The 17,583-nt window shown below is 35.3% G+C and overlaps 1 protein-coding gene across 23 annotated transcripts in view; it reads right to left on the minus strand.

Moving 5' to 3' along the window:
• Positions 1–17,583, minus strand: part of DLG1 (discs large MAGUK scaffold protein 1) — a 273,708-nt gene that overhangs the window by 227,692 nt on the left and 28,433 nt on the right. The window contains exon 1 of one of the 23 annotated variants that reach the window (XM_019448761.2): positions 6,191–6,343. The exons of the other annotated variants lie outside the window; for them this stretch is intronic. Coding sequence (XP_019304306.2) covers positions 6,191–6,220 — 30 coding nt within the window. The 5' untranslated portion in view covers positions 6,221–6,343. Of the gene's footprint in view, positions 1–6,190; positions 6,344–17,583 lie in introns of those variants that run through there. 23 annotated transcript variants of the gene reach the window in all.

A 17,583-nucleotide genomic window follows, 5' to 3' on the forward strand; every position in this document is an offset into this window, starting at 1 on the left:
GGTGAAATAGTTCAAAGAAATTCAATAATTTGATTGAATTTAATCAATATGATCAATATGAATATGAATATGATCAATCATAAGATTGGGAGCTGTAATGAGGCTTTCTAGATGTTAAATGGGGAAACAATTAGTGAAAATACATTTAATGTAAAATAGGGCATTTTAACTGGGAAAAGTATGAAGGTAATAAAGTAGAAATTGTGGCAATATTTATGAAAACACTGAAAATGCCCACCTTTTAAACTAGAAATTCCTCACATAAGAATCATGGTTATGCTCAGAGATTAAGCATCAAGTACACCATTTTAAGCGGAAAAAAATAGAAATAATTCAAATGTTTACTGATTAAATAACTTATAAAACATCCAAATAATGGAGTTTTTTAAATGCTATCAGGTGATCATTCAATAATGTGTAAGGATTTTCAAAATATTTTAAATACAAATGATACTCTTATTCTGCCACGTGCCTCACACTTCTCCAATTCCTCAGCCATAGAAAAGACAGCACTCTTTCCTTTAGCCTGTTAGAATTCTCAATACAGACAGATTTCTGGGCATCCAACACCAGCCAGAGTTGGCACTAGAAATAAATCTATTTCATTCAGTCAGAAGGCAGGTAACTTTAGTCAACTGGTAAAGTCATGGAGCAAAGGGCTAAGAAAATTTATGAAACAAGTAAAATGTGCATTTGATTAAACAAAATTAGAATTCTAAGAGATGAATTTGAAATTCTACTCCCCAGGCTCAGTAATCAAGACTACTGCCTAGTCTCTTACTAGGAATTTATAAATAGTTGGGAAGGTATGTCAGAGATAAACTTGACCAGCTTTCCTGCCTCCCTCTTCTGGTCTGGAAACATTTCTTAAGGTGCAATACTTATTTAGAGGGTAAACACCTTTTCTTAGCAAGGTAAGTTGATTCTAAGATTTATGCAGAAAAACAAACAGGAAAGAATCCTCCTTACCTCCTTTTTAAGATAAGCTACAAAAACAGAGATCAATGAGAGGAATATATTAGATGTTAAGGTAAACTAAAAAGCTTCAATAAGTAAAACATTGTCAAGTTGGTTCATGAATGGACAGACCAATGAAACAGAACTGTCCCACAAATAGACAAATTTATTTGCCAAAAAATGGCATCTCAATTCAGTGGGGGTAAATATGGATTTTTTTTAATAAGCAACACTGGAACAAATGGGTAACCAATGGAAAAATGGTACATCAGGATAATCTTCAAATGGTGCAAAACTTTTTAAGTGAAATTCTACAGAAGGCGGGGGGGGGGGGTAAGGAGGAGGGAGGGAAAGGAAAGAAAGGGGAGACAACCCTGCAACTCATATCACAGACCGCCCACAGATTAAGACTAATCTCCTTATTATGTAAAGAGCTCCTAAAAATTAAGAGAAAGACCAACAGCCCAACAGAAAAACTATAAAATATAATAAATCTTGCTTGAATATATGAGAAATGCAAATTAAAACCACACTTATATACCATCTCTCACCCAACAAATGGGCAAAAATGCAAAAATTTGAAAATACATTCCATCAACAAAGTTGCAAGGATACAATCACTCTGATTCATTGCTGGTGGGAATGCAAAATGGCACAATTTCAATGGAGCAACGTCTGGCAATAGTTACTAAAATTACAAATGCATTTACTCTCTAAAGCAGCAATCCTGTGTCATACAGATGCACCTGCACAAACATGACATACATACAAAGGTGTTTACTGAAGCACAGTTTATAACAGTAAAATAAAGAACTTCGGTGCCCAGCAAAAATACATTTATATCTTGTGAATATTTGGAATCTCTCATGATATACAGTATTAGGTGTGGATCCATCTTTTATCTTTCTCCAATCAGAACCAGTTGTTATATGACATTTAATTAAAAGTTCACATTCAGTTAAAGAAACCATGATATATCCGCACAATAAAATAACGTAGTTCTGTAAAAATGAATGAGGATAAGTTTTGTGTACTAAAATGGAGAACTTCAGGGTATTATAAGTAAAACCAGCAAGGGGTATAAGATTGTAAAAACATGAAAATCATACAACCTGTTGCATAAGGGAGAAATAAAAACATTCAAGATAAATAGAAACAAATAAAAAGTTTCTTATGGGGACTAGGGGAGAAAGGACAGAAGTGAGACATAGCTAAATAAACTCTTTAGTGATAGTTTTGATTCCTGAGTTTATTTTGAGTAATATGTGAGTTTATTACCCACTCAATAAAATTGTTTAAAAAATTCAGGGGGAGTAAATAAGTGAAGGGTTGGCCATTATATGAGAAAAGTTGTTACAGATCAATAATCTAAGTCTGTTTAAATCATTTAAAATTAAAATTAAGTTCCTCTGTCAAATTGGCCACATTTCATGTGCTAGTGGATTGGACAATATACAACATTTCTATCATTGCATAAAGTTCTATTGGACAGTGCTAAAGTTGTTAGTTAACATTTTCAGCCTAAAGACAGAAGTTAAGTCCTATAAAATGGAAAAGGATCTGTCTCTCCCAAATTAGGTATAAAGCACAAAGAAAATGCACTTTACATATAAAATCAGTCAAATATTTATAAGTGACTAGTAGTCAAGTAAGTATCAAGACATAATGATACATTATATCCCCATGATAAACTAAGAAAAAGAAGGTGGAAAACACTGGGAAGATAGGCCACTTTCTAGATGCTTTTGAATCCATTATAAATATAGAAAGATAAATTTTAGTAACAATTTTCCAGGTTGTCAACATATAACCATATTCAAAATAGAACTTAAAATCTATTATAAAGTAAAAAAATATATATGTACTTTTTAAATCCACAAGTTTGGAACATCTGTGCCAAAGCTTCATTCATTCAACAATTATTTACTGAGTATCCACTGTCAGCAGATATTCAGACAATTGGTTGGGCATCCAAGATACCCTGCAGGAAAAAAATCTTAACTTGTAAAGATTATCATCCAGTGAGAGAAACATACATTAATAATCACACAAATATATGATACTGCATGTGTTACAAAGACTTACAGAAGTAGAGGAAACTTATTTAATCTTGGGCATTAAGGAAGGCTTTCTTGAGGAAGTCGTGTGTTAAGGTGGAATCTGAAGGGACGGTAAGATTTGGTGGTAAGAACTTGCAAACAGAGGACATTATTATGCATTAAGATCTCAAAGAAGGAGGAAATGCCTCAAAAGAATTGAAAAAAAAATCTGTTAACAAAAATAATGAAAACGTGATTTGCAGTTCCTAAAACATATGTATTGGCAATCCTTAATTGAAGAAATCTCTAAAACTGCATAAATTGATTCAAATATCGCCTTAATAGCAATTAATATGGACATCAAGTTTTGCATAAGTGAAATAATAAAATAACAACTGGTACTGAGTATAATAATAAAATAACAACTGGTACTCAGTAAAATTAGGCTTCCTAATTTTTTTGACAATAGCAGCATATTTTATGAAATATGAAAGTTCCTTGTCTCCTTTCTAAGGCTAATCAAGAACATACAGGATATTTTTTTTTTTCTTTTCAGGCCTTTCTCCTGCCACCTAAACTTCTGCTAAATGGTCCTAAAGGAATAGAGATAGAGAAAATCCCTTTATATTTCATAAAGAAGCAGTATAACAAAAGATGGAAAAGACATGACTCCACTGCAAGAAATTCTGGTACTAAAGTTATGCAACTCCCTTCTCTCCAAAGTGAATAGACAGCTGGGAAACCTCTAAACTAAAGAATATGAATGCCTTTAGCTGTAGTTTATACATAGTGCTTTACTGCTAACAAAAGAAAACATACCATATATAACAATACTAACAAATCACTTTGTTGGACCTTGTATGTTCCAAATTAATTTTCCTTTAGGTGATAAGAAGTCTGATAAAACCACACTAGTCTGTTGGCTCCCTGACAATATTAACTCCACCCCAAATGACATAGATTTACAAAGCTAGAACACAACAATTTACAAACACAAAAATAGTATCTCTTACAAAGACATTACATACATAGATTTTTATGTAATTTAGTCAGCTTGGATATAATATTTTGTGCTTTTCACATGTAACAATAATCATAAATACTGCTATGATGGAAATGCTCACTAGAATCTTGTCTCCTGCAAAATATCTAAATTCAGAACAATATTTTTAAAAATTCAAAGACGAAGTACATTTTTTTCACTTAGAGGCAAAACAAACATTTGTGTTTAAAATGTATTAATCAGAAAAAGAATGTAGAGCTATTTATGATCATCTTAAATTAGTAAACGACATTAATACTACTGTATACAGAGGCCAAGATTTGGCAGTTCAGTAGCAGTGATGATTTAGTCATCACATCTCACAACCTAGTCATTTGCAAACGTTTTAAAATAAGAGTTTTCATTGTGAAGAACATATAGTTACGGGGGGGAAAAAACCCAGAAAGCTAATCATCATTGCTTTAGCACAACCCACATGCCTGCTCTTAAGGGTATCCATGGTAGCAATGATGCAACAAGCCTACCTAGCTCACCGTGCCTACACAAGTGGGAGAGAGGAGAGGCGGATGATGAAAAAAAATCTCACTTGGAAAGGTGTTTTAGTATTAACATGATAGAATTACATCAACGATATGTCAGACTTTATAACCACATATAAAACCGTATAAAGATCAGAAAAAAGATCCAAGAGAGAAAACACTGTAGCAATTTAGTTGAAAAGAAAATTAAGAATTTTCCTCTTCCTGCTATAGTCACTAGTTCAAAGGGTTTTATTTCTAATAACAGAAGAAATTATTTTAATTTAGCTCTTTCAAAAGTAACTACAAATAATATTTTAGGCTTCCTAATTTCCAACCTACATCTTTTTCTATTTTTACTTTAACAGTTACATAATGAAAAATTATAAAAACTTTATGATATTAATTCTACACAACTTTTTTTTGACAATAGCAGCTCTCTTTTGCTTAAAGAGGGTCAAATGCAAAAACTTTTTATTAAGAAGGATAGGACTGAAAGAAGAGAGAGATCATTTCAAATAACCTGGCTAAAATAACAGAAATAAAAACCAAATGAATGAGGTGATAAAGGTAAATCACAAGGAGAACGAACCACAGACAACCATGAAAAGAACTCATGGAGGGAAAAAAACCCAAAGCCTGTTTTTCAGGCTTACTGCTCTCTACATATTCTTCAAGAATATTTAATAAGACATTTTACTTAGGGGTACACAGAAGACATCCCCTTATGAAGAGGACAGGACCAGATAATGGACATGTTTGTATCTGATTAAAGCTCCTACTGTTCAAACTTTAACTCTGTGAGCAACAAGCAAACAAAACTAATTTTCATAAATTTCTCACTTATCCTTTTGTGAGAAATAGTTCACTATACAGGAATAGCATACTTTAAGAATCTACAAATTCACTTACTCTTATTACTGAACATAATTTTAAAATTGAATAATTTTGTCTAACAATCACTGTCAAGTGCACAGAAATAACAAAGTAAATTATTCCATAAAAACCAATGTATAAATTGAAAATGTAAGCATCCTGAATCTTACACAATCACACAATGTCCACAAATTGGTGCTCAGAAATAAACCAAACTTAGAGATTAAATAGAGTATGCTGTACTTTGAGGACAATGAGCAAAACAGACTTTAAAACACATACTTCCTTAAGGAGGACTTGTACAAGTTTAATCACTTTAAATCCAAATCAACATCTTTCCAAAGGCAACACAATTAAAACTGGACTATTTTCTAATTCTTGGAAAAAATATTTGCAATTGATGGAAGAGTCCAGAAAATGTTCTCAAAATGAGTTATACTTTAAACCAGTATGACATGTTAGGGCAGAAAATAAAGTAGAGGGGGAGAACTTTCAGAATATATTTACAAGATTTAAATATAATCAAGGCCTTTTAAATCTGTGCTGCTAGGGAAAAAAGCTTCCTAGAGATCTCAGAGAAAAAAAATATCCATTCAATATACTATTTTTAGGTACCTAAAACACATTTCAGAATATTACCTTTCTAAAAGGATATAACTTAAGCATCACATGGTTTCAAATATCTATTTTCAAGTATAGAACAATGTTACACTTTGTTTTCAAAATACATTATGAACAAAAAGGTCTCTCACATTCTGTCACTAACAACGAAATGGAGAAAGCATACTATATCTTACCTTTGTGGTTACAATGCACAGGCAATCCATTACTTTACCATTACAATATTTTATACATAAAGCAGTTTATTGCAAACTATTTTAAATTCCTCTATGAATAAAAAAAATAAAAATAAAATTAAAAATAAAGTTGTGAGATAAAACCATAGATAAAAAGTTATAACTGTAACAAGATCTCTCCAGGATCCATTCTTAGAGGTATCAATTTTTCTATATCTGAAATACAAGAAACCAGAATGTGTCACGTGTCCTACAATCTTCTTTATGTAATCTGAATCTGAAGAACTTGAAATTATCCCACAAAACACCGTGGAAGATGTCAGAGTTTATTCCACAAGAGTTCACTGCTGCTTCAGATGCTATTTCATTAATCCCTCTTTCCAAGATATGAGGTTGACAAGGAGTCATCTGATGAAATGTTCCACAAAGAGGTTTCCCTGATATAAATTTAAATCTGCTTCTTGCTTGCTATACAGTTTGGATATTCAAAAAAACAACTACCAAAAAAAAAAAAAAATCACTAAAAAAAAATGCAAGCAAACATTTCTTCCACTAAACCATTTCAGCAACTGCAGCTTGCAAAGTAATGACTTTCTCAGGCAGTAATGAATGGAATATTCCATGTGGTTTATTTGAGAAGGGGAGAAGGAAGAACAAAATGGTCTATCTAAAATATTATTTCTAAAACTTACCTCTTCGCGCTTTACTAAAAAAAAAAAAAAAAATTACCAATGAAGCCAGATTTTAACTTTAGTGCCCTACTAATAAATTCACTTCACTAATCCCTTACAAAAATAAAAATTAAAAAATTACCACCACAAAAAGATAATTATAACTATGTAGCATTTCAAACTCCTCAAGAAGACTTAGTTTTAAATTTAGAAGTAGCCTAACTTTGTGAATTCATGTCTTGTCCTCAAGATCACTGAAAACAGAGCTTGACAGGCTGACAGGGGACAAGACAGAGGGATGCAACCTGCTTTCAGTCTCATAAGCTTGCTGCCTCCCTTTAAAAATGTACAGTAAAGGGGCGCCTGGGTGGCTCAGTTGGTTGAGCGTCCGACTTCAGCTCAGGTCATGATCTCACGGTCCGTGAGTTCGAGCCCCGTGTCAGACTCTGTGCTGACAGCTCAGAGCCTGGAGCCTGTTTCAGATTCTGTGTCTCCCTCTCTCTCTCTCTGCCCCTTCCCTGTTCATGCTCTGTCTCTCTGTCTCAAAAATAAATTTAAAAAAAAAAAATTAAAATTTTTAAAATAAATAAATAAATAAAATAAAATAAAAATGTACAGCAAAGAAGAGAACTACCTGTAATTTCTGTCCACAAGGTTTCCTCATGGTCTACAGGTATTATAAGTAACCTCAAATTCAAATTACTAAACTGTTCCCATTTGCCTCTTATACCCCAACTCCTATTCCTAATGTTTCAAGTATTGTGGGCTGCATCAAGCAGCTTTCACTATGAGGGTTATGAGAAAGAGTTAATACATGTATATCACTTACATCTATCACCTAATAAGCATCATTATTATTACTGATTGGCTATCAGGTGATAGCCTTTTGTTTCGAGTCTAACAGGATATACCTGAGACAGATCTAGTGAAAGTTGACCTTAAGCAGTCGAACAGGACTATTGCAAGGATTAAATTAAATAATACGTGCACAGCACTAAAAAATACTGCCAACTTTGTTAAGTGCTCAATAAATGTCACTTATAGCTATAAATCTATATGCATATATACATGTAGCTGTAAGGCCTGGGGTGGGTAGAAGTAAATTTCATTATGGGCCACCATATCCTCTCCCCTGTGCAGAATAAATAGTCTAGAAATTACATGTTTGGTTGGAAACTGAGAGTAGTCCCTTCTTCCAATCCTACTACCCCAACAATCTTTGCTCTCAATATGAAAGAGTAAAACCCACTCAAGGCTAACGACTCCTCAAATAAAGTTTATCATTTTTAGGAAAAATACTGCAAACAATGTAGATAATATCTAAGTACTGACTAGGAACTGCATTCTATGAAAGAAAATAAAGAGGTGTATAAAACTCTTGAGCTGGTTTCTCTCTGTGTTCTGAAATTTATTTGAAATTTTTATTATATCTAATAGCCCAGAGAGAACACACTCCTAAGTTTGGCAGACGTCATTCATAACCGTGGACGTTGAAATCACTATACTAAGAGTCATAAACAGGATATGTACGTTTAAATAGTCATTTTCTTTTTGAAGGGAGTGGGGGGGGGGGGTCTCAATTTCCCCTTTTATAAAACAAAAAATTTCAGTGGTTTCTAAATCCTTCTACTTATAAAATTCCTATGCTTCAATTTCTGAATTCATTGGATTCTAAGCTCCACTGAGGCACGACTCAAGAATTTCTCATGTATTTACCACTTTATCCCTAGCACCTGGTGACCAGAATGTAAAAGGGGCTCAATACATATTTGCTGAATTAATGAACAGCCTTTCTGATATCTAAATTATAGATTACAAAATTAAAGAGTTCTGAAATGACCCTGAAAATACCCCATTTTCCCAGTAAAAACTATTTAAAACAGTTTTGCCAGATCGAATATAAGCTTATAAGAATATAAATTTTTTTTAATGTTTATTTATTTTTGATACAGAGAGAGACAGAGCATGAATGGGGAGGGCCAGAGAGAGAGGGAGACACAGAATCCGAAGCAGGCTTCAGGCTCTGAGCTGTCAGCACAGAGCCCAACACAGGGCTCGAACTCACAGACCATAATTATCATGACCTGAGCCGAAGTCAGACACTTAACTGACTGAGCCACCCGGGCGCCCCAAGAATATAAATTTTTTTAACATTTTATTTATTATTAAGAGACAGAGAGAGACAGAGCACGAGCAGGGGAGGAGCAGAGAGAGAGAGGGAGGGAGACACAGAATCTGAAGCAGGCTCCACACTCTGAGCTATGAGCACAGAACCTAATATGGGGCTTAAACTCACGAACCGTGAGATCATGACCTAAGCCAAAGTTGGGCACTTAACTGACTAAGCCACCCAGGTGCCCCTAAGCTTATAAGAATATAAATAACCAAATACCCATTTTAAATTGACTCAATTAATACATACATTTAACAACACATATTATTAAAATAATATGTTGAAAATATTTTATTCCACTCACACACTAAGAAAACAATTACAGTCAAAGTCTTCATATTCACCTTAAATGTTAGGGTCATCATTATAATATTTGTTGAATCACCTAATTATTCTGACCTCAAATATCAATTTCACTTCTAAGTTGTTTAGATGCTGCACTTTTTTGGTTGGTTGTTTTATTTTAGAGAGAGAGAGAGAGAGAAGAGGGGAGAGGGGCAGAGGGAGAGAGAGAGTCTTAAGCAGGCTCCACTGTGGAGCCCAATGCAGGGCTGAATCCCCTGACCCTGGAATCCCCTGACCAGAGCTGAAATCAAGACTCAGACTCTTGGGGTGCCTGGGTGGCTCAGCAGGTTAAGCCTACCCGGTTTTGGCTCAGGTCATGATCTCACAGTTAGTGAGTTCAAGCCCCACACTGGTTTCTGTGCTGACGGTGTGGAGCCTGCTTGGGATTTTCTCTCTCTCTCTCTCTCTCTCTCTCTCTCTCTCTCTCCTTCTCTCTGCCCCTCTGCGTGCTCTCTCGCTCTCAAAATAAATAAATAAACAAACTTAAAAAAAAAAAAGAGTCAGATGCTCAATTGACTGAGCTACCCAGGTGCCCCTAGATGCTGCATTTTTTCAGTTCGTGTATTAAATGTCACCTGATATTTTATCTCAAATCACTATTAGTACTAATTCACATAATAGACAATTTCTTCCATTTGTTCTGTAAGTACCCATTATAATCTTTATTATATAACCACTTACTAATACTCATCAGTGTACCTTTTATTTTTTCATGTCATTCTTTAGAAAGAGAGCATGAGCAGGGGAGAGGCACAGGGAGAGAGAAAAAGAGGGAGACGGAGAGGGAGAGGGAGAGGGAGAGGGAGAGGGAGAGGGAGAGGGAGAGGGAGAGGGAGAGGGAGAGGGAGAGGGAGAGGGAGAGGGAGAGGGAGAGGGAGAGGGAGAGGGAGAGGGAGAGGGAGAGGGAGAGGGAGAGGGAGAGGGAGAGGGAGAGGGAGAGGGAGAGGGAGAGGGAGAGGGAGAGGGAGAGGGAGAGGGAGAGGGAGAGGGAGAGGGAGAGGGAGAGGGAGAGAATGAATCTCAAGCAGTCTCCACACTCAGCATGAAATCTGATGTGGGGCTTGATCCCACGATCCTGGGGTCATGACCTGAGCCGAAATCAAGAGTTGGATGCCTAACCAACTGAGCCACCCAGGTGTCCCAAGTATACTTTTTAATCTTTCAAAAAGAACTTGTATATAATATCCAACACTTGACAATTTTTAAGGTCATATTCAACCATGATTATTTAATCTGTGTTTAATTCTACACTCGCTGCATCTTCTATAAACACCCAAACTTGCACTAAAGGCATTTCAAGCCAATGTGTTCTTAAACAGTCATTTGTGTGAAAAATAATTTAGAAATTACCCTGTAATAGGAGTAACTTTAGAAGGTCTCAAATATGAGCCTTTTGGGATGGACACACCTCAATATTCAGGCACACAAGATAATTAATAATATTTTAGAATACCAACAGCTTTCTATATATATGCAATGGTTTCCAACCAGGACAGAACTCTCCTGCCTTAAAACTAGAGAACTAGACAAACAAGAAAAAAATGATTTTTAGATATTGAACAAAGACTGAGCAAAAACAGTGATCCTTGTGAGAAGAAAAACAAATGAAGTGAGTCCCATAAATGACCCAGCTACTGCCTGGAAAAGGTTTCCAGGCTGCAGCAGAGGGAGTTGGATAAATAAAGAAAGCCCAACAATCTAAGGTAAGGAGAAAGATGAGAACTCAGGAAATCCAGGGTGTCCAAAATTCACAGGTAAGAGTACCAGGGAGAAGAGAGCTCCATAGAGAGAGCTTCACAGATCTGGATAATCCTCCTCTTCAGATTATTTCTGATCAGTCATACATACAAGGAAACGTGGGGAAAGAACCCTGGAAAGAAGCAAGTAGAACAATTCCCAGAACTCTCACAGGGCCAAGAACAATGGAAAAACTCCTAATATATAGGGCTGGGTCAAGTAGTCAGAAAAGTATTGGCACACCTCATTTTATTGCACTTTGTTTTATTGTGCTCCACAGAGACTGTGTGTGTGTTTTGTTTTTCCAAACTGAAGGTTTGTAGCAACTCTGCATCAAGTAAGTCTATTGGTGCCATTTTCCCACTAGCATTTGCTCACTTCATATCTCTGTGTCACATTTTGGTAATTCTAGCAATATTTTAAACTTTATTATTATATTTGTTACGGTGAACTGTGATCAGTGATCTTTGGTGCTACTTTGGTACTACTGTAATTGTTTAGGGGCACCACAAACTGTACCCATATAAGACAGCAAAGTGAATCAATGTTGTGTGTGTTCTGACTGTTCCACTGACCAGCTGTTCCCCTCCTCCACCTTTCTCCCTCCTCTTGGGCCTCCCTATTCCCTGAGACACAACAATACTGAAATTAAGCTCATTGATAACCCAATAATGACCTCTAAGTGTTCAAGTGAAAGGAAGAATCATACATCTCTCCTTTAAATCAAAGCTAGAAATGACTAAGCTTAGTGAGGAAGGCATATTGAAAGCAAGACAGGCTGAAAGCTAGACCTCCTGTGCCAAACAGCCAAGTTGTGAATGCAAAGGAAAAGTTCTTGAAGGAAATGAAAAGTGCTACTCTAATGAATGCATGAATGAGAAGAGAGCAAAACAGCCTTATTGCTGATATGGAGAAAGTTTTAGTGGTCTGGACAGAAAAGCAAATTAGATACAACATTCCCTTAATCCAAAACCTAATCCAGATTAAAGCCCTAACTCTCTTCAATTCTGTGAAGGCTGAGAGAGGTGAGTAAGCTGCAGAAGAGAAGTTTAAAGCTAGCAGAGGTTGGTTCATGAGGTTTAAGGAAAAAAACTGTCTGCATAATATAAGTGCAAGGTGAAGCAGCAAGTATGGATATGCAGCAAGTATGCTGCAGAAGCTGCAGCAAGTTATCCAGATCTAGGTAACATAATTCATGAAGGTGGCTATACAAAACAACAGATGTTCAATGTAAATGACACAGCCTTCTAGTGCAAGAAGATGCCATCTAAGACTTTTCATAGCTAGAGAGGAGAAGTCAATGCGTGGATTCAAAGCTTCAAAGGACAGGGTGATTCTCTTGTTCAGGGCTAACGCATCTGATAACTTGAAGTTGAAGCTAATGTTTATTTGCCATAATTCTGAAAGGCCCTGAAAATCTAGGACCTTTCAGAATTATGCTAAATCTACTCTGTGCTCTGTAAGTGAAATAATAAAACCTGGATGACAGCATATCTTTTAACATCATGGTTTACTGCATATTTTAAGACCACTGTTGAGACCTACTGCTCAGAAAAAAAGACTCCTTACTGCTCACTGACAAAGCACCTGGTCACCCAACAGCTCTCTCTGATGGAAATGCACAATGATACTAATGGTGTTTTCACACCTGCTAACACAACATCCATTCTGTAGTCTATGAATCAAATAGTAATTTCGGTTTTCATGTCTTATTAAGAAATGTATTTTGTAAGGCTATGGCTGCCATTGATAGTGTTCCTCTGATGGATCTGAGCAAAGTAAACTGAAAACTTTCTGGAAAGGATTCACCATTTTAGATGCCATTAAGAACATCTGTGGCACAAGAAAAACATTCTTCATGGGAAGAGTTCAAAATATGAACATTAAGAGGAGTTTAGAGGAAGTTTATTCCAACCTTCATGGATGATTTTGAGGGTTCAAGACTTCAATAGAGAAAGTAATGCAATGGAAACAGCAAGAGAACTAGAATTACAACTGAAGCCTGAAGATAGGACTGAATTGTTACAATTCAGTAACAAAATTCATGACAAAATTTTAATGGATGAAAAGTTGCGGTCCAAAATGTAACACACACAGATAGGACTTGAAAAAAAAAAAAAAAAAAGGTTCTTTATCCTTTGCTACATTGATAAATTACTAATGAGCATGTAACATTTTAATATAAAAATTCTTTATTTTTAAAACCTACCATTTACTAAACACTTAACATGTGTATCAGACTCTGATCTAAGTTTTATGTACATTATCCCATTTCATACTTACAAGTACCATATGAGGTTAAGTAATTTGCTCTCCATTATACAATGCAGTGTAACAGATCTCAACATACAGAATCAGAAAGTGAAATTACAGAATATATATATATATATTTCTCATTTTCAATATATATGTATGAGCTAAGTAATAGATTAACATATAGGATTAGCTGAACAAATATATATCAAATGGTTAAAAGAGATTATCTCAGAGAAAGAATGTTAAAAAAAAAAAAGACTGAATTTAAATAACGTGCATTTTTCTGTATATGTATGTTTTAAGATATGCCTGAATTATTTTGGTAATCAGAGATTTTTCTTTAAGGTAAATAACTGAAAATGAAAGAGAGCAGTTACTGTGGAAAAAGGAGTGTCAGAAGTCAGGTTACAGTGGATTAAGAATGAGAAGTGAAGGGGGCACCTGGGTGGCTCAGTCAGTTAAGCGTCTAACTTAGCCCGTGTCAAGCTCTGTGATGACAGCTCAGAGCCTGAAGCCTACATCGGATTCTGTGTCTCCCTCTCTCTGCCCCTCCCCCACTTTCTCTCCCTGTCTCTCCCTCTCTCTCTCTCTCTCTCTCTCACACACACACACACACACACACACACACACACACAAATAAACATTTTTAAAAAAGAATGAGAAGTGAAGAAAGAAAAAAGGTAAACTACTTTTTCAAGAAGCTTAGCTATGAAGAGAAGGTATACTATCAGATCCTACGAAGAATCACTTTTTTCTGCTTTTCTTTTAGTGGAATCTTTGAATATATTTATAGGATAAAGAAAGGTACCAAGGTTCAAGGAAGAGAAAGAGGTTATAGATATCAAATGAGGAGAAAGAGAATGAGATTCCAAAGAAAAAAGATCAAGAGCACAACAGAAGCAGTCATTAAAGGATCAAGGGCATAATAGAAACTGTTAGTATTAATTCTCTGAGGTGACTTTCACATAATTGAAAACATACTTTTATAAAGTTAGGAATTTTTACAAGCATGTATCACTCTGACAATCCAAAGGGCGTGGGGGGGCTAAGAGCACATGAAGGGATATCATTGTTCTAATACTGAAGATAGTAATGGATGCCAACACAGATACAGAACAATCAAAATTACCTAAATTAGCTACTGAAAACATTATATAATCAAAACTCGTAAATCTAAGACATACTGGGAGGCCTTCCTGCAGCATATAAATCTATAACCACTGTGGCATACCTAAGCTTTAACAAGTTTTCTTCTAGATTAACATCTTGGCATAATATGACAGCTGTTTCACTTCTTACATGGTTTCTTTACATTTCACTTCCATTACAAAGTTACTGATTTGGGAGTACGTCCTTCAGTTTTAGTACTAACAACTATCGTTTAAATGCTGGAATAGAACTGCCCTAAGCTATAAACATAAAAATATAAAAGATTATGTAATAGTGAATGTAAAATAACAGCAGAGCGGTCATCAAAATCACCTGCAGACATCTCATGTATAATTCACTCAGTATACCTATGAATTTTGGACTTGATGACATTTTTTAATTACAGGAGTTTTGCATAGGGGTTGTGCATTATTTCAAAAGTTGTATATTTGTTATTTTTATAACATACCCCTTAAAAATTGGAATGAGACAACACTGTAAATTTGGTGATGGGAAGAGTGAATTAGAGTTCAGAGTAGCAACTCTGTGATGTATTGTCTCTGAGATAGAGCTGTCTGCTAGAAAAATAGAGCATCAAGAAGGATAAGAACCTTGAGTTCAATGATAAAGGAAACAGGAAAAGACACTGACCATCAATACATCTGATTATTACTTCACAGGCAGGCATTCAAAATTTTAATAGTTCATAAAGTTATAAAATTTTGTCAGCTGTCTTCCAAAGTCCATAGTATGAATTGAAGCAGAGGTCTGCTTCAGGGATACAGAATTATAGGCTAGGTGGCACCAAAGATCAAAAATGTACTGAGTTTGGGGGTGCCTGGGTGGCTCAGTCGGTTAATCCGGCTGACTTCGGCTCAGGTCATGACCTCAGGGTTTGTGTTCAGCGCAGGGCCTGCTTTAGATCTACTGTCCCTATCAAAAAAGACATATCTATACAGGAATACCAGGCAGCAATCAATAAGACCGCGGCAAATATGGCTAATACGGAAAGATAGCTAAAACATTAAGACATGCTGAAACACAAAGCTGTAAAAACACAAGCTAAAAACAGTATATTAGTATAATATGACTATTTTACAAATCAGTACCAGAAATATGCAAAGAAAAACATGGTAGATTATACCAAACCATTTTCAGAAGCTCCTGTGCAGGGAGGGATTTCATTTTCTTATGTCAAATAGTTCTGCAAATTTTTTGTAACAAACTTCCTTGTTATGTTTCTATCTCTAATTAGTTCCTTCTTTCCTTATTTTATTTCCTTCACTGTGATACTTTCACTTATCTAGGCAACAAGTCCAAGTACCAAGAAAGTTATTAAATACAGAAACATGTGCCTTGAAGCTGAACTACTGAGTTCTAATCTGGTTTTTCTACTTGGTAATAATGTAAGTTTGGGCAGTCAAAACATCCCTGAACTATATACAGTTTGCTGAATTCTCAAGTGAGTATTAGCTCCAAATACAAAAGACCAAACCCTAGCTTATCTCATATACATCAGGAGACTATAACAAGAATCCATGCTCTTATGGCATCTCAAAACATTATCTATCATGTATGTGAGTGTGTCCTTTAAAACTGTGCAGTTTGAAAATAATGTTGTAAGTATTATCCATTCTTATGGAGTATGTGTGAGTTTTTTAAGACAGGAAGAAAGAATACATCATATAGTTTTAAAATATTAATACCATAATGTGTCGTTAAACCAGTGATGTTTCTCAAATTTTATTTTACCAGTTCTGGGACAAAAGGCTAAAGTTGGTAGACTGTCACCTGCCTCTATATTCTCTTACCTCTCAAAGCTAATGCCTCAAAGAAAAGGCAACCACATGGAACAGAGAAAGAGAAGCCATTATTGCTGGCTGATTCTAGTTCTAAGGCAGTGAAAGTTCAAAATGAACTTGGAAAAACTGTGCTAGAGAACAAGGACGTGCTCAAAAACCAATGCAGCATGTCAAAAGGACACAGAGGGATCCAGATCTCTTCAAGGGATCATCATCCCAATCCCTGGCACAATGTGAGTATCCAAAGAATAACTGAAATGGCCTGTAAACACTGCATAAGTAAACTCTCAGTCACTAAATTAGTGATAATTTTTTTAAAAAAATAGAGTAACAAAAAAGGGAAAAACTTACTACCCAATTTTGAAAGGAAATACTGCACAAACTTTAACTACTGGCATTAAAACAAAATACAAGCTTTACCCTGCCCATCTTTTTCTTTCCTCTTTAAATGACATTAACTTTTTGAAGCGATCATGCCAGTTGCCTTACAGAATACCACATATTCTATACTTGTTTAATTTGTTTCCTGATGTTGCTTAAGTCCTCCCACGAAGTCCTGTATTTCTGTAACAGGAAGTTAGATGTAAACATTGATTATACTCATTTTTGATAAACAGACTTCATAATGATATATTGAATTTCATACTGCATCGCACCAGGAAGCACATAGTATCATATCAGGTTGTTGCACTTGTGATGATAACTTAAAGGTGGCAACCTCCAGATCTTCCAGATCAACCTCCAGATCTTAAGTATCTGTAGGTGGGTACTTCAGCAACTTGAGTGAATTTTTACCTGACTGACCCATTAATGATCCTTCCCTGAATCACTCATTTCATCAGAGGTTTCAAAATATTGATTCACCACACCCCCATTTTATCATTCCATTTGTATTTATTAGCTGGTATTCTTCTGTAAAAGATACTTTTCCCTTTCAACTAGAAATGAAACTTTGTTCCTCTTACAAAGGCAGGGCAGAGCTAATATATTTGGAGACGGCTGTAAAAGTGAATTCGAGAGAAAATAAAATAATTATTATTAATTTTGTTAGGTGTGATAACAGTACTAGGGTTGTTTACACAGGAGGATGTTTGGCTATTCTTGGTCATAGGAGATGTGTGCCAAAGTTTTCATAGTTTAAGAGCTGGATGTCTGCAACTGATTTTCAGATAATTTCCCAATATACATACATAGAAAAAGCAAATATGACAAAATGTTAGTAATTGTTGACCCTATGAATATTTGGATATTTGCTGTATT

Source organism: Panthera pardus, unplaced genomic scaffold (assembly GCF_024362965.1).
Source record: "Panthera pardus isolate Hobbes unplaced genomic scaffold, ASM2436296v1 HiC_scaffold_16, whole genome shotgun sequence".
NCBI lineage: Eukaryota > Metazoa > Chordata > Mammalia > Carnivora > Felidae > Panthera > Panthera pardus.